The sequence below is a fragment of the Curcuma longa genome, chromosome 13 (genome assembly GCF_044706935.1).
Source record: "Curcuma longa cultivar G26 ecotype Majalengka, Jawa Barat chromosome 13, ITB_CL_G26_1.1, whole genome shotgun sequence".
In the NCBI taxonomy this organism is placed as follows: Eukaryota; Viridiplantae; Streptophyta; class Magnoliopsida; order Zingiberales; family Zingiberaceae; genus Curcuma; species Curcuma longa.
Window position 1 is genome coordinate 7,027,753 of NC_133873.1, and position 19,620 is coordinate 7,047,372.

The 19,620-nt window shown below is 34.5% G+C and overlaps 3 protein-coding genes across 3 annotated transcripts; all 3 read left to right on the forward strand.

The window, feature by feature from the left end:
- The first annotated feature begins 1,543 nt into the window (after window positions 1-1,543).
- On the forward strand, window positions 1,544-2,705 carry LOC141844204 (uncharacterized). Its single transcript, XM_074732234.1, has 3 exons — window positions 1,544-2,127; window positions 2,212-2,384; window positions 2,470-2,705. The coding sequence occupies exons 1-3, from the start codon at window positions 1,609-1,611 to the stop codon at window positions 2,585-2,587; spliced, it is 810 nt and encodes a 269-aa protein (XP_074588335.1). The 5' UTR covers window positions 1,544-1,608; the 3' UTR covers window positions 2,588-2,705.
- Window positions 2,706-10,208: 7,503 nt separating this feature from the next.
- On the forward strand, window positions 10,209-12,319 carry LOC141844589 (uncharacterized). Its single transcript, XM_074732634.1, has 4 exons — window positions 10,209-10,725; window positions 10,813-10,989; window positions 11,671-11,794; window positions 11,968-12,319. Exons 1-4 carry the CDS (start codon window positions 10,263-10,265, stop codon window positions 12,002-12,004), a joined length of 801 nt encoding a protein of 266 aa, XP_074588735.1. The 5' UTR covers window positions 10,209-10,262; the 3' UTR covers window positions 12,005-12,319.
- A 2,577-nt stretch (window positions 12,320-14,896) lies between these two features.
- Window positions 14,897-19,164, forward strand: LOC141843751 (TOM1-like protein 1). The gene is made up of 4 exons (XM_074731785.1): window positions 14,897-15,030; window positions 16,083-16,623; window positions 18,227-18,472; window positions 18,575-19,164. Exons 2-4 carry the CDS (start codon window positions 16,105-16,107, stop codon window positions 18,941-18,943), a joined length of 1,134 nt encoding a protein of 377 aa, XP_074587886.1. The 5' UTR covers window positions 14,897-15,030; window positions 16,083-16,104; the 3' UTR covers window positions 18,944-19,164.
- The last annotated feature ends 456 nt before the right edge of the window (window positions 19,165-19,620 follow it).

Consider the following 19,620-nt stretch of genomic DNA (forward strand, 5'->3'; position numbering starts at 1 on the left):
TGGAAGGCATGAGATTCTTCACGTGCACTGATACGATAAGATTCCACGTGATTTGGCCTTTGTCTCCTATTACGTGTCGCTTCTAAAAAAATAACCTTATTACATTTATTTTTATTAAAAATAATTTCAAGTATAATTTAAATGATAAAAGTAAAAAAAACATAATTTTTAACCTCAAAATTAAGTCTTATATTAATTTTTTTATAAAAAAACATTTCATTCCATTATAAATTATAATGATACAATTCATCTGATATTATTCTCTTTTGCATGAGGTGAAATCTGCAACTCCAGCAATTTTATATGATCGGTTTCATAATCATCTGTGAGGAGGTAAATCGATAAATTACAGTTAGTCACGATAGAAGAGTATATTGCTCGACGAATTCGAACCTTTGTCCTCTTCTATAAATTTACTCCGTCGTAACAAATTCAGCTATGTCTCGGGAAGTATATTATCATTATTATTCTATCTCCATCTAAATCGACATGCAATTGTACCATTTACAATTGAACTTTAATACAATAATTGCGACTACGATTTTATAACTATTATAATATAAATTTTTTTAATTAAAATTATTCAAAGTTTACGAAAAAAAGTTAAACTATATTTTTAAGTATGAAATTGGACCGTTACGAATTCCATCTTATAATCAAATGTAGATCTCTAAATGAGTTTTGATTTGATATATTGTATATTCCGTAGTTCAACCCGAGTAAAAAGTTATGATCTATCAAAATTTAAGATTTAATATTTATATTGTAGTAGTTATGTAACTGGTACAATTGAGTTGCCACGCAGTTGTAGCAGCTATGATTTTATAATTACTATAATATAAATATTAAACTTAAATTTTAAAATATCATAACTTTTTGATTCAGATTTAATCACATAATATATAATATATATATCAAATCGAAATTTATTCATAGATCTATAATTAATTATTGGGTAGAATTTATAATAACTTAATTTCAAACTCAAAAACTATCGTTTAAATCTTTTGGTAGACTTCAAATAATTTATCCACATCTAATTAATCTAGAATTTAAATGGGAGATTGACTAATTCATGATTGATTTAGATGAGAGATATACATCGGATAATATTGAAAGATAAATAGGATAAAAAAAGAAATTTGGACTTTTACTTAATTTAAAATGTAATTTTTTATATAGATTATCGTCTTTTAATCCACCGATTCAACAGGAATTTGATTATTTCACGCTAAAATTTTTATTTATTAATTTTGTACGGTCCGTAAGTGAGAAAATAATATAAAAATAAATTTAAATAGTTAATTAAAAATCCGCGTGGCTCGACCTCCGCCGTCGTTCCGACTTGCTTAACGGGGCCCACCGGCCCTGTCGTTTGCCTCCACGTGTACGGCCCATGCTTCTTGCCCATCCCCCTTCACGTGCGCCCGTCACACGTGTGAACCGTCCGTTAGCCTGACGGTAACGGCGCCCGTCAGTTGACGGTATACGATTAACCTATTTAATGTCGCGAAGCTCGCTCGAATTTGGGCCGCTTCAGGCACAGCCACCGAGTCGGCAACTCGTCCAGCGATCGAGCGGAATCGTCGTCCCAGGAATCGGTCAGGGATGAGCGCCACCGTCCTGATCCGCACCAGCTCCTTCCTCGCGTCTCCGAGGGCGGACGGACTCCACGACTCCGGCGCCGGGGACTCGTTCCTGCGGCGGAGTGCCAGCTCCTTGTTTTCTCCGCGGCACCGGTGCGCCGCCGCGATCCACATCGAGGCGGAGGGCGGGAAGAAGGGGCCTCTTCTTCGGCGAGCCAGATCCGAGGGCGATCTCGTCGGATCTAACCTCTCCCCTCGCGCCGGGCCTCCCCACGCCCCGGTCCCAGAGAAGGTGGCGGAGGAAGAGGATCTGGAGGTGAACTGGTGCGATATCGGGGTGTCGGTGCCCGCTGGGCAAGTGGAGCAGGCGGAGTACGCCGGAGGCGGAACCGGAACCGGAACGGGGAAGAATGTCGCCTTAGGGAGGGGCGACGGCGATCGTGACGACAACAGAAAGGTCGCGGAGTACTACCAGCAGATGTTGCAGACGGACCCTTCCAATCCGCTCCTCTTGAGGAACTACGGGAGATTCCTTCACGAGGTCAGTTCGAATCCCTAAAATTTCCGGATTTCGAAATGGGGGCGAATCGAATCAAATCAAATCAACTCTGTTCTGCTATGTAAGGTTGAGGGCGATGCGGCGCGCGCCGAAGAGTGCTACGGACGGGCGATCCTGGCGAGCCCCGGCGACGGCGAGCTGCTATCTATGTACGGGAATCTGGTGTGGGAAACGCACAGGGACGAGGAGAGAGCGAAAACCTACTTCGACCGCGCCGTCAAGGCTTCGCCGGACGACTGGTACGTAGTTTAATTTATCATACTCAAGCTTCATTTTCCAAATCAAGCAAAACCAAAAATCAAAACTTTCCGTCTCGGATCGCAGCTACGTGCTGGGTTCTTACGCGCACTTCCTGTGGGACGCCGCCGAGGAGGAGGAGGAGGGCGAAGACGAGTCGCCGGCGGCAGCCGCCTCATCCTCGCCGTTGGTGGAAGCGTTTTGACGCAGAATGTACAAAAGCAATAACGTCGCTGTCAATATCCATCTACTCGACGCCATGATTCTGAGAATAACTCACGAGAGGCCGGAAAGAAACGATAAGGAAAGACATCGACATTGATGGGGGGGAGTTGCGTCTGATGCTTCTTCCTGATTGGATTCGCAGCATCTGAGTGGCAAACTTTCAGTGGAGAGAGGCTCGGTGATGGAGAAGTGTAGCTGTTGTCTTCTTCCTTGTTGGATCCTTCTGCGTCTCTGTGTCGAACTGTAAGTGGACTGAGAGTTGTGATCAGAGAGAAAGTTGAGAACCTTAATTTTAATCTTTAAAGGCGATTAAAGTTCGCCGTTCGAAATTTCCGTTCATGATTCACCACGACAGATAAATATTTTAATTTTTTAAAAATATTAAATTAAATATTGAATTATCTTTGTTTTTTATATTAAGATTTTTTTATCTAATGTTAATAGTATTATATATTAGTATGATCAGATATATATCATTATATTTTTTAATTAATTTTATACATTCCATAATAATTTTTACCATACAGCATCATCAAATAATATTTAATGAAAATATAAAATAAGATTAATAAGGAAAGTATGAAAGTCCTACATCAAATAATCTCATGTCATTAAAAAAATTATTAAATAATTTTAAAAATCAAAAATATATATTAATAAATTAAAAGTTTAAGAAATGGGGAAGTGGATCAAAACATGTTATTAAAAGATTCTACTGAGATAAAAAGATGGACGGTCAAGAACGTAAAGGAAGTCAGACAGACAGTTGGTCAGATCTAGTATGGATCGTACATGGACAATAATTAGAGTTGATAGCTCACCTAGGGTTCTCTCATTTGGGATCTATGGGGAAGAGGATCAAGTTAGCTAATATTAGCTTGATCCACTATCTCTCTTCAATCCTTTGAGCGAAATGTGACAAAAGGAAAGAAAATTCATGGACCGACTCTGTTGTCTCTATCCCATAAGAACTATCAAATCACCCTAAGGACGCCTTCAGCATCCACACAGATCGACCATAGACCCTGTTCAAAATAATATAATTTCATGGTGATTTTTCATTAAGTGAATTCTTGGTAATTATTAGAAATAGAAAATAGTCCATGAAGCTTATTTATCCAAATTATTTTTGTGAAATTTTATTTCAAAGTAATTAAATGATTCATTTTAGTATAAAGTGGAGTTCGTCACCTCAGCGGCCTCATACAGTCGGCTCTATAATCATCTATGAGGAGGTAAATCGGGAAGCTACAGTTGGTCACGACGAAGGAGAGCATTGCTTCGGCTTCGTCGAAATTCAATCCTTGTCCATTTCAGCAACTCTGTTCCGTCGTAACCAACTCAACTATGATCCGGGACAATAATTAAATGATTCATGATTAGTATGTGAATACGACGGTTTGAATCCCCGGTTCAAACCACCAAATTGCAGGTTGAACCAACAAAAAAAAAGAGAACAAACAAATAATAGAAACAAAAATTAAAAAAAATGTCCCTTGGGCTCAATTATAATTTATATATGCGAATACAAATCAAATTTATTTAAATAATCTATGGACTGATAACGAATTAGATTTCTATATATAAGATTTGATCCCTAAAGTTTAGGAACTGACATCTTGTCTTCGTTTCTCATTGACAACGATTTTACGGCGCCATCATCTTAATTCCCTTGGATAGAGCAGTTAACGCTATAAGACAAGGATAATGACTCTCCAATCAAGTTCTTTATCATTATTTACATATTTTATATGTTAAACTATGTTTCATTGAAACTAGATCTTTATTTTTGTATCTCCAATTATCTAAGTTCTTATTCGATTTATAGAACTTATACGGTTTAGGATTTATAAATTTTTTTAGGTCAATCCATCAAAAACCCATCAGGGCGTAGCGGACCGGCTCGTCATCTTGACGGGTTAATAAATCTCTAATTCAATCCAACTCTAAGTGAATTACGAGTTAAGCGGATCAACACACTAATCTATTAAAAAAAATTATATATATAATGTTGAAATTTTAGGTTTGATGGTGGATTAAATGGGTCAAGTTCAAGAGCCCATTAAAATTTTCATTTTTATTTTAAATTTTAGAAGAAAAAAATAAGTTTTTTAATTCACGGGTCAACTCAAGCTCATCACGGGCCGACTGTGTAGGTCACAGGCCTAGACAGGTCAATCCATTTAAACTCACCTTAAATTTAGTTAATAAAATACCAACCGAACCAACTCAAATTATTTAGCAAGATGTGTCAATCTAACATATTTAATCCAAATTGACGATTCTATCTCACTCTACGTGATAAAAATGGGCACACTAACAATATCACCTCTAAAATAGGCCCACTTATATTTTTATAGGTCTCAAAAATGGGACAATTAAAGAAATTGAAACGTACTACCAATAAAATAAAATTAAATTTTTTAATGATTTTTAAAAAACCCTAATTATCCAACTTTATAAAATCTCTCATTATCCCTTACATTCTGAAGTCAATTAAGTAACAGAGCAGTCACAAATTCACATCGAAAGAAAGTAGATATTGAGTTAAATAGAATATAACCATTAACAAAAAAACACATCTCGATAAAATAAAAAATCAATAAATAAATTATGAAAGAAAATTAATTATATCATCTCATCGCCATATCATGACATATCTGTATTGTAAATTTTTTACCTATTCTATTTTACAATTTGTGATTTAAAAGGGACTAAAAAAAATTGAACCATCTATGTACATAGATAATTAGATTATTTAAGATTAACAAATTAAAATTAATTTATAATTTATAATTAATAATTATTTTATAATATATTTTTAAGAGGTTCGGCCTGTATGTGATCTAACAGGTTTGGTTAGATCGATCGAAGCTCATAATAGTCTTTCATTCAACTATATCAATTATATAATATAATTTGATAGCCTCTAATAAGTATAATTTAATAACGCCTACCTATAATATAATTTAGTGATTTTTTTATTTCCACCTTATGCCTACGGTGCTCGAACTACTGAGATAGTCGAACTGTTGTGTCAAAAGTCACTTGCGCTTTCAGATTTATTTGATGAGTAAGTCAAAAAGAAAGGTAGTTCACCTCTCGGATTAGTCGGATGCAAGCTTAAATATCAAGATTAATAAAAAATTTAATGATATTTTAAAAGCAATTATGCTCAAGTTATTTTTGTTATAATTGTTAAGATCCGTGCGAGATAGTTGGGTTGAATAGCTTCAATCACTTCAATAATGATATTGCGCAGCAAAAATTTGAAAGCAATTCGACACACCATAATGCAAACTCAGTCGTTTTACTTGGTTTATCGCCTCTTAAGACAACTATGTCTAAGGCCTACTCGTAACGACTATAACCACTAATCTTTCTCTTTCTCAGATACCTTTCGGAGGTAGAAAAGTTTCTTATAAATGTATAATTACAAAGCAACACACCAAGAATACATGATACAAATAGAAATGAAAGCAAAAACACTTTACAATTGAGAAACTTTGCTTGGAATGCTCACTTGTCATTTTAGATTGCTTCTTGATGGTGAAAAATGCAGTGACACTTTGTCTCCAACCACTCAAGAATCGACTACTTTAAAACAACTCAAAATCTTCTTTTATATGTTGTTGTTCGGGCTGATTTTTGTCAAACAGTTGATTGGTCGTACTCATCAGTCGATTGATCAATTGTAGATTCGGATGTTGCTTTGACTCGTCAGCTAAATGATTTCGTCTAGCTCAACATCAGTCGATTGCCTATTACCATCAGTCGACTATGTTGATGCAATCGACCACAGGTCAAGGTTGACTAGGTTGATCAAGTTCAGTTTGACTTGAGTTGGATTTCGATGTTTTATCAATATGTTAGTTAGATGTCAAATATGTCAAGATTGATTAGATACTTGATGGTAGAAAAGTCCAAGTGGATCACAGTTGATCGAACACTTGACATGAGATGAAAAATCCAAGTTAATTATGGAGGATCGGACACTTGACACAAAGAGGAAAGTCCAAGTGGGTCATGGTTAATTGGACACTTGGTAATCAGAAGTCCAACATGGAGTTGACAAGAGAAATCTAAGTGAGTTATGGTTGATCGGACACTTGATTATCGAGAAAGCCCAAGTGGGTCACGGAGGATTGGACCCTTAGCACAAGATGAAAAATCCAAGTGGGTCACAGTTGACTGGACAATTGATTATCGATAAAGTCCAAGTGGATCACGGAGGACTAGACACTTAGTATGAGATAGAAAATCTAAGCGGATCACGATTGATCGGATACTTAGGACTAGACACTTTGCAATAGACGAAAAGTCCAAGCGAATCATGGATGATTGAACACTTGACACGAGATAAAAAATCTAAGCAAGTAATGAATGACTCAACACTTGACACGAGATGAAAAATCTAAGTTAGTCACGGTTAACTGGACACTTAGTGACGAGAGAAGTCCCAGCAGTCACGGATGACTGGATGTTAGATAGAGGAATTCCTAAAAGGTCAAGTTTAACCAAATGCTGGACAACAGGAAGTCCCAGTAGGCCATGAATGAATAGATGTTGGGCAGGAGAAGTCCTTTTAGGTTAAGATTAACCGAATATCAGGCAAGTCGTGAATTCAACATTTAAAAGGTTGACATTAATTAGGGTTGACAATCAATTGGCGCGACATAGCAATCGATTGACAAATCCTAAACTCAAAATTTCGGATTTGCTAGATGACCAATTGATTGGTGAGGTTCACCCTCACCAATCGATTGGTAAACCCTAAATCTAGAATTCAGGGTTTAGGGTTGACTATCAATCGATTGGTGCAATCGATTGACAGAAGATGGCTAGCGGAATCAATTGGTGCAATCGATTGGCAAAATATGATCAACGGAATCGATTGGTGCAATCGATTGATAGATGGTGGCCAACAACAGAATGCTTTGGAATCGATTGGGTCAATTGATAATTATTTTATAGATTTAAACAGTCGGATTTAACATGACAATCGATTGGTGAATAAAGTCAATTGATTGGTAAACATATTTCAATTTGATGTCCACCCTAGAAAAGGAGATTTCGTAGAGATTTGACGGTGCAAGTTCTTAGAGATTCTGAGGAGAAGTGTTGATGCATTTCTTCTGCAAAAAAGGTGGAATCCGCCACCTTAGTGGCCCCACACGATGTGTTGATGCATTTCTGAATCAATAAGAAGTTATTCCAAGCAATAAAAAAGCATTTAAAGTAAGTTTCTCATTATAAAGTTATTTTTTATTTTATTTGTATTTGTATTTATTTTTCTTATTGTGTTCTTATAAGAATAAGTTTAAAAAAATTTCTCTACCTCCGGAAAGTATTCGAAAAGGAGAATATTATAGTTGAGGGAGATCACTAGTAGTAGGCCTTGGATTAATCGCCTCAGGGAGATAGATACCAAATAAATCTCAGAGTTCTCCATGTGATGTCAAAGTTGATTTAAGTATTTTGTTGTGAATTCAAACGATGAATATGAAATTAAGATGAAAAGTAATAGGAGCTACTCTCTAATCACGTGGGGACTACAAGCTTTCGCCATATCATATATATATATAAAGTTAATTAAATAAATAAAATTTTAAAACTTATTAAAATAAATGAAAAAATTTAAGAACACATATGTGTTTAGCTTGTTAATATTCACCAAATTCAAACTAATTAAAAAAACCAAATTAAGTTTGAATAATTTTTTTTAACAACTTTATTTATTTTAAATTCAACTTAGTTTGATTATGTTACCTTATCAAACAAATTTAAACAATACATAATTTGACTTTGCTCGACTCATTTACCGTCCTAATCCCTTTATCGATATTATGCAAGGGTATGTATATCACCCTAATTATGCAAAAAATCAATGTATAGAAAACAATATCTCCCAAAGGAAATCTAAGCTCTTTTAATTGAAGAAATCCATTCTCTTCATTTTTTTTTATAATTCAAGTCTTCCACGCTACTCTTCTCTAAATCATAATAGAAAAGAATTTTACCGTGATTTACCTCCTCACTAGGTTGGCGGATTCCAACCTTTTGCAGCATAATAGAAAAGAATTTAGTTTTATTCTTAACTTTTGTTAAAAGAATTATGGTAATATTTCTTCTAAGGAAGAGTAGTGTGCAAGTTTAAGTTAGATTGATTTAATTTTTTAATTGCAATTTGATTATTTTTTATTGTTTGTCATTTTTCAAGTTTCTCTTGATCGAAGAAGTCGCATTCGGTAAAATGATCTCGTGCTACATGACTCGGTATGAAAGCACTTTCACTCTATTACCTTTGACCTCACACATGAGCAAACGAGAAGTTGATTAAGTAATGACATATGCAATTATAAACTAGTCGTTGTTGTTGTTATCACCTTCGTATGCGTTCAAAATGGATCTTCGACTAAAAATTAGAGATGACTAGAGGTGCCTTCCTAGGAAACACTTAAATTGTATTGATTAAGAATGTTTTCTAACTTATAAAAGAGTTGTTACATTCATTCACATCCATTTACATTCATTCACATTGATAATATAATTTTATATTTTTTTAATTCTATTTTCTATGGAAGACATAATAAAGAACTCACTATACATGTATTTTTTATTTTTAGAGTATTTTTATAATTTAAAAAATTTAAATTTCTCTTTTTTTAATTAATCTTAGGAGTGGTTTGTTTATCACAAGAAAAAGATTAGTTAATATGTCATTAGCAAGACTCAAAGTCCTTATTTTTTAAAGAAAAAAATATAATTAAAATTGATAGAATAGCTTTGTCTCCACGTGTGGATATTTTATTAAGAAAATGAAATAAAAATATTCATACATTAATAATTATTTTCATATCCATAGTCCAACTTTGGAGGAGTCAAATATCTAACCACTCATTTTTTTAATAAATAAATTATTTTTCATAAATTTAAATTTGTATAATTTAAATAAAAATATATATTTTATAATGGTAATTGCTCTTTTAATTGTTTTGTGAATTATTTTAAAACTAAAAGATATAGGATTTTTATTTTTATCATTTTTATTTTATTTTTCAAAAAATGACGCATTGCATATCATATTTTTTTTAATATTTAGTGTAATTGACGTAGTAGTATTCACCATTACTTAACACTAAAGTAATTATTTATGATTATGTGCCTTCAGATGGAGAAAGTCACACGCTCTAAATAATTTTATNNNCTTGTGCTATAAATAGACTTAGAGTTTTAGAGTTAAATCACCAATTACTTTTGTAATCTTCTCTCTAAGTCTGTGTGCTACAATTGTAAAGGCTTCTCCGCCTAAAGGAGTTTTTTATTGAGCGTTAATTGTCTTGGAAGCAACGATCCAGTTGCAACCAAGTTTTTCTTAAAGACGAGTGCTAATTCTCTTAACCGTCTATTCACCCCCCTCTAGCCGGTCCAACCCGATCCTACAGTTTGTATTACATAGAAGTTGTATGATGAGAACATTCTTGTTGGAAAAAATGTTAGTTGAATCATCACCTTTTATGTTCCTGCAAACAGCCACATATATGTTTTTCTTCTTATAAAGGGATAACTGTGCGCTCATTTTGTTCTCCATTTGAAGGGAAGGAGAGCATAATGATGATCAAGAGAATTTGATCAATGATGTAGCAAACACATCTATGCCTTACTGCCAGGATGTAGCTACCAATGAAGTTCTTCAATCTCAAGAAGAAAGTTTATGTGCTAATATATGCACCCCAGAATTGAACCCGCTTTACTCCAAGATCCCTGTTGCTGACACACAGACTAGTTATGGCAACGATCAGAGAAATATTGAGTATAATAATCTCCTTAATCAGTATTATGAGCTCGAGGAGAAGAGGCAACAAGTTCTCCAGCAACTCCAGCATGCAAATTATTGGAATCCACAAAATCCAGCTCAATCTGGTGAATATCAAGCAGAGAAAGTTCTATCAAACCATGCAACTGAAAATTATTCACAGCATCCATGTTCCTGGTGCTCTTGCCTTGGTGTCACCGTCCCAGTAATTCCAGCAGCTTGTGTTACATGTTGCCCTTCATCAGGACTCTCTGATTCTTGTTCCCTAGGCTGCCTTGTGCCGGCACCACATCAATTTTCAGGTGATAAGTTGTTCTTTGTTTGCAGATTCTTGTCTCTTCAAATCCATTTCTGTTTCCTTGTGTTATTATTTCCTGCCTATGACTCAGATGGACAGGGCTATGGTCAAAGTGGTTTGTGTTCTAGTTGCCCATCATGCACTGTAGATGTGCCCAAGAAAATCAATTTCACAGATGACAACTCGGCTAAAATAGGAATGAAGGGCACCGAAAAAATATTAAGTTCAGTGAAATCCAAAATTTCCCTTGTTTCTGCTATGTGTGAAGGTAAGCAGACAGATATTTGGTTGTTCCTTTATGCTAAAATAAATTGTTCTGTTTCTGAACAATATCTCAAGTTGCTAAATTTTAAGGATGTATAGTATAGTTATTTGATCTTGCTTTGTAGTAGTTGCTCTTGTTGTGAATATAAAAATAATGGAAAATTTAACTCTAGTTTGATGTTCATCCTATTCGTTTGCACTTAACATGCGTTGTAACAGAGTTGCAAACCTATATAGTAGGAACAATTTTGCAGGTATCTATAAAACTAAAATACTGTACATTATCTTCCCTTTTGACACCAAATGGTCAGCGTATATACGGTTGTTTCTCTTAATTACAAGTGGTAGGAAGATAGTTGAAATCCAATTCATTCACTAACATTTTTGGTATATGGATGGAATTACTTGATACATTGACTTGCCATGCTTACTATAAATTGTTTAGAAAATTCATATGAAAATTGGAAACAATTTTGATACGTAAAATTGGATGATTGTTATTAGTCTTTAGAACAATAGGTGTACAGTTTGCAGAACAAAACTTACCAAGTTCATCTGCATACAAAGAAACATCTGAGATCATCTCTGAACAAATTTTGCCATCTCACAATTTGACTGCATTGTGATTTCAACCTTTTTCCTTGGCTGACATGCTCTTTTTGCTCTGATTTCCTTGTAAATGTAGAAAATGAGGGGAAGGAGGAAGCATCAGGTGAGCATGAACTGAAAACATCAAGTGGCACCGAGCCGGAAAGTGATCTTGTGACTGTTCTCAGTGCATGGTATTCTGCAGGATTCCACACTGGCAGGTAAGATTCCTGTTTCGCCGACCAGTTACTAAAGAGCCCGCCCGCCCGATCTTTCGTTTGTTAGTCTCCTAATTATGCCGACTGTTTGCTTGTTTGTCAACTAGTTTCGACTTTTGCCTTATTGCCATCAATTCTCATGCTACTAGTATCCAAACTGTATTGTTTCGGTGCAGGTACCTTAGCGAGCAGTCCAGGAGAAAAGCTTTATGACCAAACTTTCAACTAAAATACATTTTTGGGCAAGCAACAACATAGTGCAGGTAACTACTACCACAGTTTGCATTATGGAGAAGTTTGCATTTGCTTTAGTGACCTTCTTGTTCTCCAGTGGGAAAGAACTTGAACAGCTTGTCATGATTAGCTGCTATTCCCCTTTATAACTAGTAAGTTCATTAGCAACCTTCCCCTTATTATCTTCTCCTTGACAATTTGCTTTCAATGAATTCCCAAAAAGAAAGAGTTATTTTCTTGATAGAAATGTTTCTTCATGGATTTTGACTACCACTTGTGTTGCCTAAAATTACATCTGCATAATCTCATACACTTGTTGTGTGTAATTTCATCTGCACAATCTTATATCTATCCAAAAATATAAGTTTTATATTTTATATTTGTTTAATTTTACTTATTTAATCACCTCCATCTTGCATTTTATTATATTTATTATTATTATTTGAACAAGCAATTTGTATAAAAGATAGTTCGGTGGTGCATGAATTTCCTGTTGTTGTCAGGATTCTGAAAAAATAAAAATATTTTTAAATAGAATATTTTTATTTTTTTATTAAATAAAAATAAAAATATATTTAATGAGTATGATATTGTAAAATGATCAAAATACTATTGGAATGACCTTTTAACTTTAGTTGAACAAAAAGTTTTTAATCTAATTCTCTATGATTAGATTCGATTATTATTTGATATAAAAAAAAATTCTGATATGTTTAGTTTTCTGATTGATGGTACCTTAGTTATTTTTTGAGTGATTGGTTTCGTTTTACGATTGGCCAAGCTTAGTTTTGAATATCCTGAGTACTAAATATGGTAGCATCAATGATACATTATATGAAAGTTTAGGCATGATACTTAATATGAGTATGACGTGCATTATTTGGCACTTGCCATAACTACATCCCTCCTCTAGCTCAAAGGAAAAAGTCACTCGGTAGGCAAACCTGGTAGGATCCGAGGGTGATGTAGTTATCATGGCACAGAGGAGGAAGAAAAAGCCACGTGGCATGAATCTCGACTGCCACGTCGAGTAATATGCATTTCATCATAACTTTCATGTGTATATCATTTTTGATTTACTTTTTTATAGATGGTAATGGGGTCAATATCCTTGAGTACTAGGTATGACCCGCATCATCTAGCACTTGTACACAACTACATCCCTCTCTAGCTCAGAAAGTCACTCGGATATATTCCTCATGTATTTAGCATTCCTTCAAGGATTGCCTATTTGGGCCCTTATGTGCTTGATAAAATTGGCATTTGGTTTCGATGATGTGCGATCAAGCAAACAGGTCCATCCACATGGAGATTCTCTATGACGATTGTTGCCCCTTGGTCTTCTAACTTCTCCACAAATGGATAGAGGATGAGTAGGTGGTAGTTGATGGAGATTTCTTCCATGATTGTCCCTCAATCACCTTTTGAAAGGAGAGTAGGCGGATGTGCGTTATCCATAGGGACATCCTCAAAGGTGTGGCTCATAGGTTGTCACTTTTCTATTCTCTAAGGATGTTTACGTGGAGATTCTTTTTCGATGACTATATAATTGTTGTGGGGATAAATAAGAGGTATGATTTTTTTTTCCATGCGATAGTAATTATTTTTTATTACACTGCTCTTTTTTTTCTCTCTTATTTTTGCAAGTTTTTCTTGTCACATTTTGATTTTAACTTGAGTATCAGAATGGTTACGCCAATAAAATTAGTCAACCTTGATCTCCATTACCTCATAAACTATCAGAGCTTGCCTAATCAACGGTTTGTCATTGTCTTCGTGAGAAGCTAAGAGGAGAAGCATTCGACACACCATCACTAATATTTTAAGAAATTTTTATAATTTTTTTATAAATGTAATTCTCATTAAAAAAAAAATGAAATAGGCGAGATTTTATTTTTTTTTTATTTTTCAATTTGATAAGGTAATTTTTTAATTCTTCCCCATGATTCCCACAAAATCAAAAAGTATATTATATTTTATCATATTATAAGCATCAAAAATAAAACGCCAGAATATTATTTTGATAAATGTTAGAAAACTGAAAATGGTGATAGATTACATAAAATTAAAAATTATATTAAATTTTAAAAATGTTAATTATTGACTCTTTATTAGAAAATATAACATAATTTTTATTTTTTTTAAAAATATTGACTCTTTATTAGAGAGTATATTTATATATTTTTTAAAATGTAGCATAACATTCATAAATAAATGATAATAAAATATAACATTTGCTAAAAATTAATCTTTTCTTTGTTACAAAGTTGATATATATATATATATATATAAAAATTATTTTTAAAAAAAATAAAAAGTGACACTATGTATTAATTCTAATTTTTTATATAATAAAATTTTCATCTTTATATTATATAAGATAAAAAATAGTTATACTTTAATTAAACGTGAAATTCATCAACTCAATGGCTTCACACAATTTGTCTCATGATCATATATGAGGAGGTAAATTGAAAAATTACAGTTGACTACAATGGAAGAGAGCATTATCTCGATTTTGTTCAAATTTGATCTTTGTCTACTTCGACAATTTTATTTTATCGTAACCAATTTAACTTATGCCTAGTGGTAAAAAATATTTATACAATTCATTCTAAAATTGTTTGTTTTTATCATCATTACGAGAGATAAAATCTGATTATATAATAGGATTTAGTATTAGGATATATAATTTATTTTTAAAAATATTAATAAATTAATTTACTTAGAATAGATCCTTCCACAACGCCGAAGGCTTATCCTCCACCGACCGGAAACGATGCGTTTATCCCTTATCCTTTGATCCGACGGTTCTAATCGCCGCCACGTCTCGCGTTGACCTTTTTCTGGTCAAAGAAGAACCAGTCGGCGGCTTCGAGATGGGGCTAAAGTGGCAGTTGAAGAATCTCAAAGTCGGAGGCGAAATCGCCGAAGAGGCGGATTGTGGAAGGATCGTAGGAGGAGGAGGAGAAATCGCCCTTGTGCTTTCGTTCTCCAACTCAAAGGTACGAATTTTCCGTATTCTTCTACCGCTTCCCCCCTAAATCCCTAGGGTTTTAGATCGTAGACGACGCGAAGTTAATCCATTTCTTTCTAGAGAAGCTCTGATTCTGTTTGATTGGTTTTTGCTGCTTCTTCACGCTAGGGATCATCTCCGCCTTGTTTCCTTCGGAATCGAGAGTTTTCTGTTTGTTTTTTTTTAGCAAAAGTTGATTTACTTTGCATTTTGAGGGTTTTGCGTTTATTTTTTTATCCATTGATTTCAGTTGTCGGTACGAGTGAGATTTTGAAGTCGCCAAGTTCTTCTTTTTTTATTGTCAAACACTTTGAGATCAATTTGAAGTCATGATTGATGGAACACTTTCAAGGAAAGGGCTTTTATGTGTAAAAAAAATACAATAGGATGAAGAAAAGGTTAGAGAAATAGACAATGCTGGTTTGGAAATTTTGGTATATTTAATAAAATGGAATAAGTATTGTGTTAGATAAGGATTGTAAGAATAAGATTGTTGAGGTTAAGAGATTTGGGGATAGCATTATCATGCTAAAGTTGATTTTAAGAAATGAGATATAAGTTCTTATTCCCTTGAAGTAGGAGGAAATTTTGGGAAAATTTGGATGAAATTGTTCATTGTATTCCCATTATTGAAAAAAATGGAAGTTTTTGATTTAGTGCAAGTTATAAAGAGGGTGGTATGACTTTGGATTTCATTACATCTAATGATCTTATAATTGTTACTAACTTTTTGAGAAGAGAGATGGACATTTGATCACTTTAAGAGTGGTAATGATCATAGTCAAATATATTGTTTCCATAATAGGAAGATAGTTAGAAAAGTTGTAAAGCAATACCCGACCACGGATAGTTGGAACAAACACGACTTCTTGATGATGATCAACTTGCCAATGATAATGATTTTGTGGTCTAGATATCTTCTTATTATTTGAATTGAGTTGTCAAATAATGATTTTTTGAGCTATTAGTTATTTGAAATGCTACCTTTGGGGGTTTCCTTTGTATTTGGTCTTGACTTACAGATCTTATTTTCTCCTATAGAATTTTCATTTGATATTCAAGGATGGGGGAAAATCTTAAGGATAGAGTTAACGCCTTTGGTGAGCGTCTAAAGATCAGTGGATCTGGGGTTGGCCGCAAGATGACTGCTGGCGTGAGCTCCATGAGTTCTAGGATGAAAGAGTTGTTTCAAGTCCAAAATGAAGCTGAAAAAATAGTTGAGGCAGCAACCTCGGAGACCCTAAATGCCCCGAACTGGTCTGCCAACCTTGAAATCTGCGACATGATCAACAGTGGAAGATTCAACAGCGTTGATTTCATCCGTTGCATCAAGAAGCGGATCATGCTGAAGAATTCTACTGTTCAATATCTTGCATTAGTTCTTCTTGAGACCTGTGTAAAGAACTGCGAGAAGGCTTTTTCAGAGGTTGCCGCGGAGAGGATACTTGATGAGATGGTCAGGTTGATTGATGATCCACAGACTATAGTGAATAATAGGAATAAGGCTCTTGTCATGATTGAGGCATGGGGAGAAGCTGGAGAGGAGCTTAAATACTTGCCAGTCTTTGAGGAAACCTACAAGGTTTGATTATCTAACTATGGTATCAAAGATTCATTACACTGTTTTCTGTTGTAGCAGTTTGAAACCATCTATTGATTGTTTCTTTTCTTGACAATCACATGCAATATATGTTCAAAGCTGAAGAATATTTATGGATAGCATTGAAAAGGGAGCAATTATTGATAAAAGAGATAAAATTTAGTTTTTATAAAGTTTCACCAACATTATGCTTAGTTTTCCTTGACATATTTTAATTTTTAGACTTATCTCTCTAAGCTATCTTGATAGAGAAATAATTAGGACTATTATATTTTAATAGCTCCATATCTAGATATCATGATGTTATTCTAGTTTGAACCCACCTTCTGTAGTTATGCGGAAATACTCGAAAACCGTAGTACCAACTTGTATATTTAGCTCTACCATGTAGTGTACTTGTGTTGGGGTTGTAATACAGACATATACATTCATATTTCTATTTTTATGGATTAATTTAGTAGAAAAACCAATAAGCAAGGCTGGTAATTGTAGAGAACACCATATATATCATCCAACTTAAAACTCAAATTGGAAAGGAAAAAAAAAGAAAGTAACACAATTTCATTATGATGGCATGACATAGATTTAGTTAACTAATTTTAAACTACTTTTTTAGTTGTTTCTTAAATGCCTACTTAAGCATATCACTAATTTGTCAAACATGGATCAAATGGCAAAGTATGATTGATTCTACACCGACAATCGCACTGCACAAAACTTGAATAACTCAACTCATTGAAGAGAGAAATATTATTAAGCAAATGATCTGCCACATGAGATCCTAACTACTTTATGTCTCAAATTTTAATTTCTTTCTAAAATTGTAACAAACTTTTAACAACTTTTAGAAATTAAAGAAGGAATTTTCTAAATTGATCACCAATTTTCAAACTGCATCATTCTTCCTGGCCTAACTCACACAAAGGCACCTAGTAATTTAGCATACTCTCTAGTTTGACATTTGAACATGATAAGTTGGTAAATTTAATAAGTATGCATTAGTTTTAAATTTTTCTCGCAATAAGAATGAATGTTAATGCCTTTTGTTGTACTATTTATTGGATTTCTAGAGCTAATGAATGTTCATGGAAGTACCCAAAGGAACCAAATGAATTTCGCGAGCTTTAGACTTGAAAGTTATTATGAATGAACAGGTATTCATGGATTAGAGACCCCAAGCTAAATGTTGTCTGCAAAAAGTTTAGACAACATGAAGGATTGTTAACTTTGTCTCCATCCTCAATAGGAATTTGGTCATCTATTCACAAAGTCACAATATGATTTTCATTATTTTATATTTTCATTTATGAATATAGAAAGCTATAGATCATTGGATAGCTGTGATTTTGGTATGAAAGATCTTATTTGATATATGTGCTTGTCTAGCTAACTCTTCTTGAAACCACAATTTTATGAAGATTTTTAACCAAATCTATTTTTTATTTCTATTTGTGGAATGTTTTATTTTTTTGTGATATAAGCAAATGTGCTTGTCGAAAAGAATGACTGACTTGAGACTACATTCTCTTGTTTAAGTGACATTTATATTCACTTCACTGAGTTTTCTTTTTCTTATGCTTGATAGAGCTTGAAATCTAGAGGCATTCGATTCCCCGGTCGAGATGATGAAAGCTTAGCCCCATTATTTACTCCTCCGCGCTCGGTTTCGGAGACAGAAGCATATAACAATGCTAATCGGCAGACATACAATGATTTCCATGCACACAATTTGACAGCTGAGCAAACAAAGGAAGCTTTTGATGTGGCTCGCAACAGCATTGAACTTCTGTCAACTGTTTTATCATCCTCGCCGCATCAAGAAGCTTTACAGGTTATATAAACCATTTCTTAAACATCCAGTGTTTCTTCTTTTATTGTTAACTAGTCCGAAAGTTAGTATCTGAATGCCTGTTATTTTGTGCTATGTCGACAGGACGACTTGACGAGTACCCTCTTTCTGCAATGCGAGCGAAGCCAATCCACAGTCCAAAGAATCATCGAGACAGCAGGCGACAATGAAGCTCTACTTTTCGAGGCACTGAATGTAAACGACGAACTCCAAAAGGTTATCTCCGAGTACGAGCAACTGAAGAAGCCACCAGCTGTCGATTCCGCACCGCAGCCTGCGGTGATTCCAGTCGTGGTCGAACCCGAGGACTCTCCTCGCGTGAGCAGCGACAATGCCCTCATCAGAAAACCAGCTGGTGCAAGAGGAAGATCGAGCACAGATGACAACTTAGATAATCTCGACGAGATGATATTCGGCAGAAAGGGAGGGAGTGCATCTGAGGATCAAGGATGACAGAATCAGCAGCTTCTGAGCCCTCTCATGTTTCTCATAGAATTGTTAGTTATCATGTTTGAGAGGGTAAAATGTGATGCTTAAAAGGATTTAATTCACCATCTCTGAGACTGGAAACTATTTTCTCAATTTGTTTGTATAGTATTTCCGAGTGCTACATTAGGGTTTATATGTTAGACTGTTCCATATGTTATTAAATCTACATAATGTGATTAGAATAAGGATGTGACCAATCACTTTTCTGGACTTGCTTTGTGTTTTGAGGTTTTTGTGAGGGCAAGTCTAGATATCATTTTATGTTACGTAGTAAAATGATGCATAGTTGTGCTAGTGACAACCTATTAGTCGCAATTGAGATGTTTTATATCGCCTCCGGGACATAGTTGAGTTGGTTACGATGAAATAAAATTATTGAAATGGACAAGAGTTGAATCTCGACGAAATCGAGACAATGTCATCTTCCGTCGTGATCAATTATAACTTCTCGATTTACCTCCTCATAGATGATCGTGAACACCGATCGTGTAGGACTGTTAGGGTGGTAAATTCTACCTTTTACTAAAATGAGATGTTTTATATCGGATTGGATTGACTAGTTCGATCGACTAACTTGTGAATTGTAGCAATGGTATTAGTTGGATCCGCGCTTGAGAGAAGAATAAGAACTTATAAGAGAC

Bases quoted from the DNA above. Each gene is read 5' to 3' on its own strand.
- LOC141843751 (XM_074731785.1), top strand. From the start codon at position 16,105: ATGGGGGAAAATCTTAAGGATAGAGTTAACGCCTTTGGTGAGCGTCTA. The intron at 16,624-18,226 runs GTTTGATTATCT...TATGCTTGATAG, and splicing joins TCTTTGAGGAAACCTACAAG to AGCTTGAAATCTAGAGGCAT. The intron at 18,473-18,574 runs GTTATATAAACC...CTATGTCGACAG, and splicing joins CGCATCAAGAAGCTTTACAG to GACGACTTGACGAGTACCCT.
- LOC141844589 (XM_074732634.1), top strand. From the start codon at position 10,263: ATGCCTTACTGCCAGGATGTAGCTACCAATGAAGTTCTTCAATCTCAA. The intron at 10,990-11,670 runs GTAAGCAGACAG...TTGTAAATGTAG, and splicing joins TGTTTCTGCTATGTGTGAAG to AAAATGAGGGGAAGGAGGAA. The intron at 11,795-11,967 runs GTAAGATTCCTG...GTTTCGGTGCAG, and splicing joins GCAGGATTCCACACTGGCAG to GTACCTTAGCGAGCAGTCCA.
- LOC141844204 (XM_074732234.1), top strand. From the start codon at position 1,609: ATGAGCGCCACCGTCCTGATCCGCACCAGCTCCTTCCTCGCGTCTCCG. The intron at 2,128-2,211 runs GTCAGTTCGAAT...CTGCTATGTAAG, and splicing joins ACGGGAGATTCCTTCACGAG to GTTGAGGGCGATGCGGCGCG. The intron at 2,385-2,469 runs GTACGTAGTTTA...CTCGGATCGCAG, and splicing joins AAGGCTTCGCCGGACGACTG to CTACGTGCTGGGTTCTTACG.